This window comes from Eurytemora carolleeae, unplaced genomic scaffold (genome assembly GCF_000591075.1).
Source record: "Eurytemora carolleeae unplaced genomic scaffold, Eaff_2.0 scaffold1216, whole genome shotgun sequence".
Classification (NCBI taxonomy): Eukaryota; Metazoa; Arthropoda; class Copepoda; order Calanoida; family Temoridae; genus Eurytemora; species Eurytemora carolleeae.
In genome coordinates this window covers 37650-50129 of record NW_019397106.1, presented here as the reverse complement: position 1 = coordinate 50129, position 12480 = coordinate 37650, and the positions used below count along the sequence as shown (strand labels likewise).

General features: G+C 31.3%; 1 protein-coding gene across 5 annotated transcripts; it reads left to right on the top strand.

The window, feature by feature from the left end:
• Positions 1-2702: 2702 nt before the first annotated feature.
• On the top strand, positions 2703-12475 carry LOC111711894 (uncharacterized). Of its 5 annotated transcripts, none has more exons than XM_023486357.1 (14): positions 2703-2784; positions 3163-3204; positions 3264-3296; positions 4260-4293; positions 4683-4707; positions 5089-5150; positions 5830-5903; positions 7024-7123; positions 7216-7263; positions 8481-8570; positions 9208-9221; positions 10236-10328; positions 10829-10911; positions 11976-12475. In XM_023486357.1, exons 1-14 carry the CDS (start codon positions 2704-2706, stop codon positions 12013-12015), a joined length of 819 nt encoding a protein of 272 aa, XP_023342125.1. In that variant the 5' UTR covers position 2703; the 3' UTR covers positions 12016-12475. The 5 variants fall into 5 exon arrangements, with proteins under 5 accessions (XP_023342125.1, XP_023342124.1, XP_023342126.1 ...); XM_023486356.1 differs by having other exon boundaries at positions 9208-9254; XM_023486358.1 differs by lacking the exon at positions 11976-12475 and adding an exon at positions 11120-11224 and having other exon boundaries at positions 9208-9254.
• Positions 12476-12480: the final 5 nt, after the last annotated feature.

Sequence of the window (12480 nt, the reverse complement as noted above, 5' to 3'; positions counted from 1 at the left end):
CTACGTCGGTAAATTGAGTCGACGGTAGGCAGTTCAAAATCATTAAATTCGGTCCTAGGATCTGTAGAGTTGTAAGAAGTATACAATAATTACTGTAGTTAAACCGCTCTGCTAGCTGGCTACAATACATTCTTTGCAATATCATCTTAGTCTGGCAGATGCGGGGGAAAGCGAAACAGTAAAAACCGCAGAAAGGAAGTGTAAAGAAAAAGAGTGAATTCTGCAGAAAAGAAGTGAAAGTGTAAAGAGTAAGAGTAAATTCTGCAGAAAAGAAGTGAAAGTATGAAAAGAAAAAGAAAATTATGCAGAAAAGACGTGAAAGTGTAAAGAGAAAGAGTGAATTCTGCTGAAAAGAAGTGAAAGTGTAAAGAGAAAGAGTGAATTCTGTTGAAAATAAGTGAAAGTGTAAAGAGAAAGAGTGAATTCTGCTGAAAATGAGTGAAAGTGTAAAGAGAAAGAGTGAGTTAGGCTGAAAAGAAGTGAAAGTGTAAAGAGAAAGAGTGAATTCTGCTGAAAAGAAGTGAAAGTGTAAAGAGAAAGAGTAAATTCTGTTGAAAAGAAGTGAAAGTGTACTGTTCTGCAGAAAGGATAGAGAAGCAATGAGTACCGCAGAAAGTAAATGTAAAGAGAAACAGCGAGTATGAAAGGAAATATAAAACAAAATAGTAAAGACCACAGAAAAGAAATGTAAAGAGAAACACTGAATACTGCAGAAAGGAAACATAGAACAAAATAGAAAAGACCACAGAAAGGAAGTGTAAACAAAAATATTAATTACTTTTTTAACCCTATTCCTGCTGGGGGGGGGGTCAATTTGACCCCCCCCCCTGTAGTTTTTTTACATAACTCAAAAAGTATTGGTCTGAGGCTGTTGAAATTTTCTGACTTTTCTTACATACCCAAAGCCCTCCCTTTAGGCCTAAAACCGGGCTTTAATTCTAACTGCCTGAGTCCTCAGCTGGCACTCTGCCTGAATGACTGCTTTTGCCTGAAACAAACTAAATCTTTGTTTTGACCCACTTTCACTTGTCAGATTTTGATAAAATTTAGCTTTTTGGAAAGCCTATGACATAAGAAAACGGATTGCACAAGTTTTGTGAAAAAAAATTGCAAATTTTTTGCAAACAACCTGTCAAAGGAAATTTGCACATTTTTAGTTTTTCTTGATTAAAAAACAGGTTAATTAAAATTTTGCAAAAATTTTTGCATATTTGAAATGGCATGGTCAAGGGCTTTTCAAAAATGTATAATTTGTCATTTTTTGGACAAATTTTTTTTGCAAACATTTTTACTATAAAACTGAATTTAGCGATAAAAAATTCAATTTTCGCAAATTTGCAAATTTTTTTGCAGATTCTAAAAGTAGAGCACAAGAGCTTTCTAATGATGTATCATTTGTCATATTTGGACATAAAACATGGGATTTAGAGGGGGGGTCAAATTGACCCCCCCCCCAGCGTATCCTGGTTTTCAAGTACCCCAGCAGGGATAGGGTTAAGTAGTTTAAAGTGAAAATTAAAGATCACAGAAAGAATTGTAAAGCAAAACAGTAAAGACCACAGAAAGCATTGTAAAGTAAAATATTAAATACTATTAAAATTAAAGACCACAACAAATGTTTTAAAGACAAACAGTAAAATCTACAAAAGAAATTCTAAGACAAAATATTAAAGACCTTAAAAACCCAAATCGTTGAAGGAAATGAGTCTTTGCCACAAACTTTGCTTTTCTAATCCCTATATTTTTGCAACTCAATGTCACAACATTTGATATTTCAAACGATGCATTCTGCTAAATCCATAAATATAATATTAAAGGTTTGCATTATCAGGTTGCAAAGATATAGGGATCACAAATTTTTAGTTTGTGGCACAGACTCAATTCATTTAACAAAGGAAATGAGTTTTTCAACAAGCTCAAATTTTCTAATTCCTATATTTTTGCAACCTGATGATGGAAACCTATAATAATAAAAAATTATGTTATTAGATCTAACAGAATTCATAGTTTGAAAAAACAAATGTCTACGACATCGGGTTGCAAAGACACACGGATTAAAAAATTGAGTTTATTACAAGAACTCATCTCCTTTCCCAATTGAAAACGCAGAACATCTATAATTCTAAAAAAACAATGCTGAGATAATGTTTTAGACGCCCGTTGACTAGAAGACTTGATATAATTAAATCAAAACCGAAATTGTGAATCTACAATACTTGTATTCGGCCTGTACACCAATCCTTACAATCCTTGTATTCGTTCTGTAAACCAATCCTTGTATTCGGCCTGTAAACCAATCCTTGTATTCGGCCTGTAAACCAAGCCTTGTATTCGGCCTGTAAACCAATCCTTGTATTCGGCCTGTAAACCTACAATCCTTGTATTCGGCCTGTAAACCAAGCTTTGTATTCGGCCTGTAAACCTACAATCCTTGTATTCGGCCTGTAAACCAATCCTTGTATTGGGCCTGTAAACCAATCCTTGTATTCGGCCTGTAAACCAAGCCTTGTATTCGGCCTGTAAACCAAGTCTTGTATTCGGCTTGTAAACCAATCCTTGTATTCGGCCTGTAAACCAAGTCTTGTATTCGGCTTGTAAACCAATCCTTGTATTCGGCCTGTAAACCTACAATCCTTGTATTCGGCCTGTAAACCAAGCCTTGTATTCGGCCTGTAAACCTATTTTTACTTATTTTCAGATAAAATGCAGCGGCGGGGTTTAGTGCTTCAAGTTCTCGCTTCATTATTTTGCTTCTTCATTATATCAAACAGAATTAAATTAAAGGAATGAACAATTGGCAACAAAAATTCAATTCTATTATTTCCAACATTTTTTTTAATTTTTGATCAAATTTCGTGTCCAACCACAACAAATGGTAAAAAATTTGTAAATTTTTGAAAAAGTTAAATATTAAACCTTTTTTGTATTATTTTTGTTTGATCTTTAATATTTTTAAAGATTATTATGATCTTTAGTAATTTTAATACAATTTTAAAAAAAGCATTCCTAAACGTAAAAAACGTTATTTTATTAAACATTAAGAAAGAGACTTTCCTACGCTCCTCTAATTTTTTTTGACTTTCTGAAATGGATTAATTAATAAATTTGTAGCAGTTATAAAAAAGACATAGAAATGTTGTCATGAAATCATGATATTTTAAGGAGATTGAATTTTTTCCTGGTTCAAGTGATGTGGATAATAAGGTTTAAAAAATTACATTTTTATCCATTTTTAATGATCTTTGCAATCAGATTTATTTCAGTGTTCTTGTGGTGAAGCTCTTTCTGGTACTCAGGTTAATTTATCAATAATAATTTTATTTTTATTTTAAAATAAACTTCTAAATAAACTCCGCGATTTATAGATATATATATATATGTTTAGACACTAGGCATGAAATATACGTTATCAAAAAATACGCTTCATCTATATTTTTGAGTTTACTGACATAATTTTTTGCTTAAAGATTTTGGTGAGATTTACCAAGAGTTACGTATTTTCATAAATTGAATGTTTGTCCAAAAAGGAATTGAGTTTTTGATACCAACATGAAATTTTCTAATTTCTAGAACTTTGCAACCTGATGGTCCATACTTTTTATATTTCAAACTTAGATTATCTGATCTAATAGAATTCATAGTTTGAAATATTATCTAATTTTACAATATTGGGGTTTAAAGATGTATGCAGAGATCAGAGTTTGTGGCAAAGAATCAGTTCCTTTCTGGAGTATAATTGATGAATATCTAATGGCTAATGGGAGTGTTTTTCTAATGTGAAATTGATCAATTTTAATTCAAATACAAGAATATTTATATTACATATAGTTTAAATCATACAGTTTAAATCTAGAATTTCTCTAATCTTCAGCTTATAATGGCATTGTAGAACTCTATAAAAAACAAGTCATTAGAGCAGAAAAGTATTATTTCAATGAATCCCATTTATAGACATTTGAACCAAATAACGACTTTAAATTCAAACTCTTCTTGATGTCTCAAGATAAACGGACTACTAGGTGTCTGAAAAACTGAATTAGTGACAAATTTTTATATTGTGTTTAAAGAAAAAGACAAAGATTCAGTGCCGTTTTTATTCGATCTCATTTCATGGTTTTTGAGAAACCTTTCATGTTAAGCTTAAATATTTGACGTCTATATTTAATTTCTCTTCTTAATTTAACAAAAGTCCATTCTGGTAAAGTTCTACAACTGAATAATTTGAATATATTTGTATTTTATAGTTTTGAATATTTCAGCTTGATGCTATAGGAGGCTGGATTTTAAATGAAGGAAAATCAGAATCAATAATTTAATAAAATAAATTGTGTTTTCCAACAGAGCAGATCGAAATTGCTAGTTCAAAATATCTCAAATCTTTTTCTAAATGGAAATAGACAACCTCATTTTTAAGATTCCTTGCTTTAAGCTTATTTCTAATTCAATTTCACAATTTGGGAAACATTGCGTACGAAAAGCTATTTCTAAGTTTTCTCTAAAACTCTAATTATTTATTAAGAAATATCGACTGATTACATATCGTCGTTTTAGTTTTAATTCTAAATGACATTATGAGTATACTCGTATTTTATTCAGACCCAAGAAATGTTTTAATTTAATTTAATTTAATTAATTTTGATCCATTTTTTCATTTATCTAAAATGATTGATCCTGGTTTACAGAAACAATTCGAAAACATCATGTCAGGTCAAAAAATACATTTTTAATGAACGATTTTATTTTTAAAGAACTTTTGACGGAATTCCATTTCCAAGTTACTCTCCGTGCAAACTTATAGGCTTGAAAAGAAAGCCTAGATAGTTTGAATAATATTAAACAAATAATAGGTATTCTAGGTTAATTTATATATTTAACAAGAAAATTTACCAATGAAGTTGATTCATAACGGTCCCATAACAACAGGTTTATCTGAGTAGTTTTTCTACTCTCTATCTACTTTCTATCCTCTTCCTTTCACTCAGTGAGCTTGTGAATCGGACATGCCACTCTAAACATGAAGCACATTTAATATAACATCTATAGGTTGCTGTCAATGAAATATTTTAACTAAAATCAACCAATATTTAGGTTTGATGATGGTCTTGGTAGAGAAATATTAAGAATTGTTAGAGAGAAAACTCCTGGAAAAGGTAAATTATCACATTTAGATAAGATATTTAGATAAGTAATAGGCTTGACATAAAAGTTTTGATCGAAATTATTGTGTGCAATAAAACACTATTTGAGGAAATGTTTCTGACACAAATCATTATGCTAAAGAATGTGCCCGACATGAAACATTATGATAGAAAATATTTTGTGACATAAAAAGTTATGACGTAGTATTATTGTCGGACATCATAGCTAATCTTTCAGACATAAGGTATTCTGATAGGAAATATGCTTGACATAAAATATTATGGTAGGAAACATATTCGCCATTTTATAGTAGGGAGTAGGGACTGTTATAAAAAAGAGCTATAGAACCTTTTTAATAAGATAGAAACAACTTTTCTATTTCTGAATCGCCTAGAGTTGGAAGGTTTGGCCGGATTACAAGCAAGAGACGGAGTTTAACTCATAGAGCTATAAACAACTTGTGTCCAAGGTTCTTTATTAAGGTTACTAACTCTCGATGCGCTCCAATGTACGGAAAATGTCGTCTCCTGAGTACATGGACAATGAAATCCGGAAATTACATCACTAATTCTATATAACTAGTTAAGCAATAAATTAAGCAACCTTGATTGTGTCCATTCTAAATTTCCTAGTTCAGATTCAGTTAAATAAAGATCAAACTTCGTGTGATAGATTACCGTGTTCTTCTAGAGTATGGAGAGCGGATACGACTAGGAGATATAGGTGCCGGAGTAGGACAGTTTGGAGAATGGATCAACTCACAGGTTCAGCTCAAAAACGTATAGTTTATACTAAAATACCCCAAGCTGATTAAACTTACATATACATGCCATTTTTAATTAAAAAATTTAACTGTGTAAATCTGCATTTTTCGGAAAAGGTAAATTCTTTTTAAATCGAAAAAAAAATATTTTTCAAAGATGGATATTTAAATAAACCAGTCTCAAGCTAAATATACCGAACTGTCACATCGATTTCCTTGTCCTGTAATGTGTTAAAACCTTACGCTATCAGTTTGCCGTGAGTTATAAAGATGTCGGTTGATCTAGGAACATTATTTATGTTAAGAGGGACTGCATTTTATGAATTGAACTGCCTACCGCCGGTTCAAAGTTGAACCACCGATTAAAACCCTTCCCGGCAGTAGATGGTTCAACGACGTTGTTCAATTCATTAAATTTAGTCCCAGGATCATAAAATAATGTCTGGGAGCTTATATTCTTTTTTTTTCAGGGGGCTTATAGCACTGGTTTGGGGGAATATCTATATACCTATAGTTGTTGACCATAAATACAACTTATTAACCCCCCACCCCCAACCTCCGTAAGTCGTCTTTATCAAAACCTTCATCAGAGAAAAACCAAACCAAAGTCTCCGTTCAAATTTATTTATACTCTCCAACAAAGAAACAACAAACAGTGAAACGTTTTATTAAGCGAAAGATCAAATTCTCAAATAACTTTTCAATCTAAAAGTTAAATTATAAATATTTAACTGCGTTAATGCATTGTTATTTAATCTATTATACCTGCATTCTATTGTAGGTTTGAAATATAGGGATTTTCATGTATGTTTGCAACTATCTGTGTCCTGAGTTGAGGAGATTAGTCAACAAGGCAGCGAGCCTACCTATCATTAAATCAACCAGACTATCAGTCTATTTTCACCGACGCCTGTAAAACAATAGTTTATTTGTATTCTCTAGTATGTAGCTGATCTGATAGTACTAGAACAATATCTAACTAAATCTTGCTTTTGACTAGTTTTGAGAGTAAAACTTATGCCATGATAAAATGAACCGTATAAAAAACCACTGCACGCACGCACTGTATCCAAGGTAACAGTATCTTTGTACACTCTGCAGTACAGTACATATTTATGTAGGAAAATATCTCCGTAGAGTGGACTGGTCTGGATGGTGGGAGTAATGTAAACACATTTTGTGGAAAAAATGTTTCTCTCCGGGACCAGAAAATATTCAAAGGTATGTTTTTTTTTTGTAGACAAATTTTGTTATGGTTTTCTTATAAAAAATGTTTAATTTTTCACATTTTTTTAAAGCTATTTTTATTTTAGTTCCAAAAGTTTGTTTTTTTGATGCAAGTATACACGCTAAATCTGAAGGTGACCTTATTTTAAATCTTACTAAAGTGATAGTAAACACGTAAATTCAAGTGAACCCTCCAATGATAGAGTTCAGGATCAAGTACAGTGAAACTCTTAATAACGAATACATCGGAAGACTTTATCAAATGTCGTCTTGAAAAATTTTCAATGAGTTTTATACTTTATTACGTAAATTTCAGTATTTGCGAAAATAAATAAATATCCATGAATATGCGGGAACAGTTTCAAAGAGTTCCATATAGTCATTTAATTAAAAAACTAAATATCTGCAACATTCCATTATCAGAAAGTGAAGAATACGACATTTGATGAATTCTTTCGATGTATTCGTTATTAAGGGTTTCACTGTAGGAATTTTATATTCATATTTTTCTTGAAAACTGATTTTCAATCCAGAAAAACGAGGTTATTTTCACTATTATTAATCAAATTGTGGTTTTTAGCCGGTCCCGTTTTGAATCGGGCCCTTCAAGGAAAGGTCACTTGAAATTACGACCACAGTCCCTTTAAACAACAAAAAGGGTCATTCAGGGGGGTATCAAGTCCTGTACAGGGGGGTATTTAAGGCCTGTACAGGGGGTTATTTAAGACCTGTACAGGGGGGTATTTAAGGCCTGTACAGGGGGGTATATAAGGCCTGTACAGGGGGGTTCCCCCCCCCCCCAGCGGGAATAGGGTTTATACAGTTGGACTTTTGTTTTCATTTTATGGGACAGGGTATCCCACGAAACATGACAGTAGGAAAACGATTTGAAAGTCGTTCTGGATATTTGAATTTATTTATGACATTTTGCATGTCGTCAACCTACTTTAACATGCATGATTCTTAAAACAATAACCACAAAATTCTGCTAGTCGTGGCATTTTCCAAAATGTGGTCTGCCATTTTTGTGCTGTCAATATTACTAAAGATATTATGAATTTCGTTTAGATTTCAATATTATCAAATCAAGCCAAAAGTGCTGAAATCTGAATGAATATCTTCATATCTCAGGTAATATTGAATTCAGAAAAAATGCCAACCCACTAGTAAATGCCTGGACTATAAGGGTATTTTGTGATTATAAACTCTATTGAATTCTACTTCTAAAATAAGGTTGACAAATAAATGCAGCAAATTATTTCAAAAATCAAATTGCTACTGTCAAGTTTCATGGGACACCCTGTATATTATAGTTAATTTTTTTTTAAAGACTTTGAAAATGTTTGCCTAGATTTGGTTAAACTCGGAGCTCCGTTTGATTGGGTGATAAGTATAGAGGTTGGAGAACATATACCTTCTCAATACCAATTAGCTTATATAGGGAATAATTATAATTTTGAATCATCTTTTAAGCATTTGTTTTTAAATGTTGTGAAACAATTAACAAATTAAAAATTGAACCAATGAAACATCTTCTTCAATTTGTGGAATATAGTTAAATTGATTTCAAAGCATAATACAGTTAAACCCTAAATGAGCCATACATCGAAAGAATTAATCAAATGTCGTCTTGAAAATTTTTCAATGTTTATTTTACAATTTACGTAAATCCCAGTATTTGCGAAAAAATCCATATAATCATTCAATTAAAAAACTAAATATCTGCAACATTCCATTATTAGAAAGTGAAGAATACGACATTTGATTAATTCTTTCGATGTACGGCTAATTTAGGTTTTAACTGTATATTAAATAAAAGATTTCTTTAACGAAAAAAACAGCAACAAGTGTTTAATATCTACAACAGTTGATGGAAGAAGACATTCTAAACTATTCACCAACAGTCATTTTTCGATAACACCCACCCTGTAGTTGCTTATTTACCTGACGAGTAATTTGAGAACTTTCGTAATTCTTTCATTATTTAATCATTAATGCTAAAACTCAAAATATAATAAGTTGTTTATGTTCAATAAAAATCTAAATACGCAAAATAAAAACATAATTTTTCGATACAGATAACTTGATACGGGTAAGTATTTTCGATACAGATAACTTAATACGGGTAAGTATTTTCGATGCAGATAACTTGATACAGGTACGTATTTTTTGGCCCATTAATTGTCAATTAACAATAGCATTGAGCGAGGGAGGGGTGGCTGCTCTCGGGGTTTTGGAATCGCTCCAAGGTTATTGGAGTTGCTCCTAGGATTTTTGAGTTGCTCCCAGGGTTTTAGAGTTAAATGTGAAAATGTATCCGGCCTTTTAAGAAAAGTCCATTAGAAATGGTAATTTTAAACCTAAATTGAAAAAAGGGCTCTGCTACCCCTTTATTACTGTCTTTGTTCAGTTATTTGAAGGGCAAAATGGCAAATTTCAGTCCAAGTAGATCATATAGTTTTGATTAGGCAAACGGACGATTTTTTTAGCTTATACATTAAAGATTATTTGTAAATGTAAACTAAATATGTTTTTAGCTTGATACATAAAGGTTTCATTTGAGCTTGTTTAATACATCTCAACATCTTTATAAGTTATCTTATTTCCAAGTTTTTTAAAAGAAAAATCCAATTTTTCGCTCAAATAAATCTTTAATAGATTGGTGCCATTAAAAATGCCCTCAGGGTTTTGGAATTGCTCCCAGGGTATTGAAGTGCTCCCAGGATTTTGGACTTGCTCCCAGGGTTTTGGAGTAAGATGTGAAAATTTATCCGACCTTTTATGAAAAGTCCTTTTAAAAGGGTACTTAAAACCCCGTTTTTTAAAGTCTTTGGAATTGGAATAATTTTGTCCTGTTCTAGATGAGTAAGATTGGAATAATTTTGTCCTGTTCTAGATGAGTGAGATTGGACTAATTTTGTCCTGTTCTAGATGAGTGAGATTGGACTAATTTTGTCCTGTTCTAGATGAGTAAGATTGGACTAATTTTGTCCTGTTCTAGATGAGTGAGATTGGAATAAGTTTGTCCTGTTGTAGATGAGTAAGATTGGACTAATTTTGTCCTGTTCTAGATGAGTGAGATTGAAATAATTTTGTCCTGTTCTAGATGAGTAAGATTGGAATAATTTTGTCCTGGGCAGTACCAGGACAAGGAGGACAAGGTCATGTTAATGAAAAATCCAACAAAGCTGTTGTTAAGGTACACAATATAGTTACACTAAACTAAGACTTCGTTGCGTACTGCAACGATCTGCAATACACTGACCGAATAAAGAATGAGTGTAGTTTTTAATATACTTTCATAAATACTTTAACTAAAGGATACTTAAACTGCATGCAAAACTAGCCAGTATTAAATATGCCCGGGCTGTATTAGAATAAACCAAATCATTTTTTTAAATGTCATCCTAAATACATTCAGAGAAACATTATGATTATTTTTTACTTAAATACTTAAAACGTAGAGCTAAACAAGAAATTATTAAAGGACAAATTTGAAAAATCTATGTTAAAGGGTTCGAAAGATAATCATGAATGTTATTTCTGGCAAATTAATACCGTTAGGTGCAAATATAATGTTAAAGTTTGAATATTTTCAGTTATTTGAAAAATCTATGTTTAAACGGTTCGAAAGATAATCATGAATGTTATTTCTGACACATTAATACCGTTAGGAACAAATATTTTGAATATTTTCAGCTATTTGAAGATCGAGGTTTGTTTTATTTACACAAAGTGTCAGACAGTGTAAGGAGACGGGTTGACCGGTTAAACTGGCTCAGGTAAAATGCAATAAGGTTTTTTTAGATTGAAATTTTTCATGAGGTTAAGGTGATTATAATGATGATGAGAGTTTATATTTTTCATGAGGTTAAGGTGATTATAATGATGATGAGAGTTTTTATTTTTAACACAAACCTTAAAACAAATATTTATAGATTACAAAATATTTTTCCATGATTTTTGATTTATTATTACAATTTTTTTAAGATGGTGAGAGAGGATCTGTTCCACTCATAATTTTAACTAGCTGGGGTGCTCGAGGAATTAAAAAAAAGATCTAAAGGAATTGAGTCTTTGCCACAAACTCTGCTTTTCTAAAGCATATATCTTTGGATTCCAATGTCGTAGACCTTAGATATTTTAAACTATGAATTCTGTTAAATCAAATAATGTAAGTTTGAAATATCATAGATTTACGACATTGGGTTCCAAAGATAAAGGGATTATAAATTCAGAGTTTGTGGCAAAGAATTCCTTTCGAGTTTTAATGAAAAAAATTCTGATTTAAAAAAGATCTAAATTTCGAGTTTTGATAAAAAATTTCGAATTTTGAAAAAAGAATCTATGAAAAAAAGAATCTATTTTTTAGCCTCCCCCCCTGGGAACCCTCGAAAATGTTCAACCGTTCAAAAATTTCATATATATATGAGTGAAGAGCTGTATTATATATATATCACATTTTTCTGTCATTTTTATCAATTATACATTTGGGAGAAACATTATTTGTATAAACTTATCATATTCGTTTATGACACTACGCTCCAAGGACTCTAAGCCTTCTCTTAAATATTGGTCACTCCCGTCACTCCCTTTAAGCCAACACTTTTTAATATTCACTACAAAGGATGGGACTTTAATGTCGGCCTGCAAGTTTAAATAACATGATCAAATAAATGCCTATGCATGATGGGGCAAAAAGTAATTGCACAGCTGCACCGAATCATAAAACGAGAAATAAATGACTAAATAAAAACTGTTCAGTCTTTTCTAAAGGCCCATTTTTTGGGTAACCCTGTATGATGTATCCAAATAAAGACGTGTGTAACTAATATATATTTTCTAGAAAAACTGTAATGGTGTTCTCTAAAATGGATGGACTGTAAGATTGATTCAACGCTTCCAGACTCCAGAGTTGTAACACTTATTAGTTTTAAAATGTGATAAAATTCAAACTACTGTACATGACAAAAACTCTACTGTGACATTTTATTTATTTATATTTACATCATATATATAGTACATCGCATAAAAAATATACATTGATTAAAACTTCAGTTTGATACAGTGTCCACAAAATATAACAATTAAGAGACATTTTAAAAGGGTCTGGTTTTTCTGTTTAGAAGGAAATGCGATTTATAATTTTTTAACTTCGGTATAAAATTTAAAGAACAAAAAGAACAGATTTTTGCTTTAAGAATTCAAAATCTAATGTCGCGGCATATTTCGAGAAAATGGAATTCCTTGTTCTACTTATATACAAGAAAATGTCATGTTTACTGGAACACCCTGTTTGTAAAACTGAAGAAATAAAATATTGACAAATAAAAATACATAAATATTGATTC

Coding starts and splice junctions, on each gene's coding strand:
- LOC111711894 (XM_023486356.1), top strand. CDS start 2,704: ATGCAGCGGCGGGGTTTAGTGCTTCAAGTTCTCGCTTCATTATTTTGC. Junction 5,151..5,829: donor AGAGAAAACTCCTGGAAAAG/GTAAATTATCAC, acceptor GTGTTCTTCTAG/AGTATGGAGAGCGGATACGA. Junction 10,912..11,975: donor GACCGGTTAAACTGGCTCAG/GTAAAATGCAAT, acceptor TATATTTTCTAG/AAAAACTGTAATGGTGTTCT.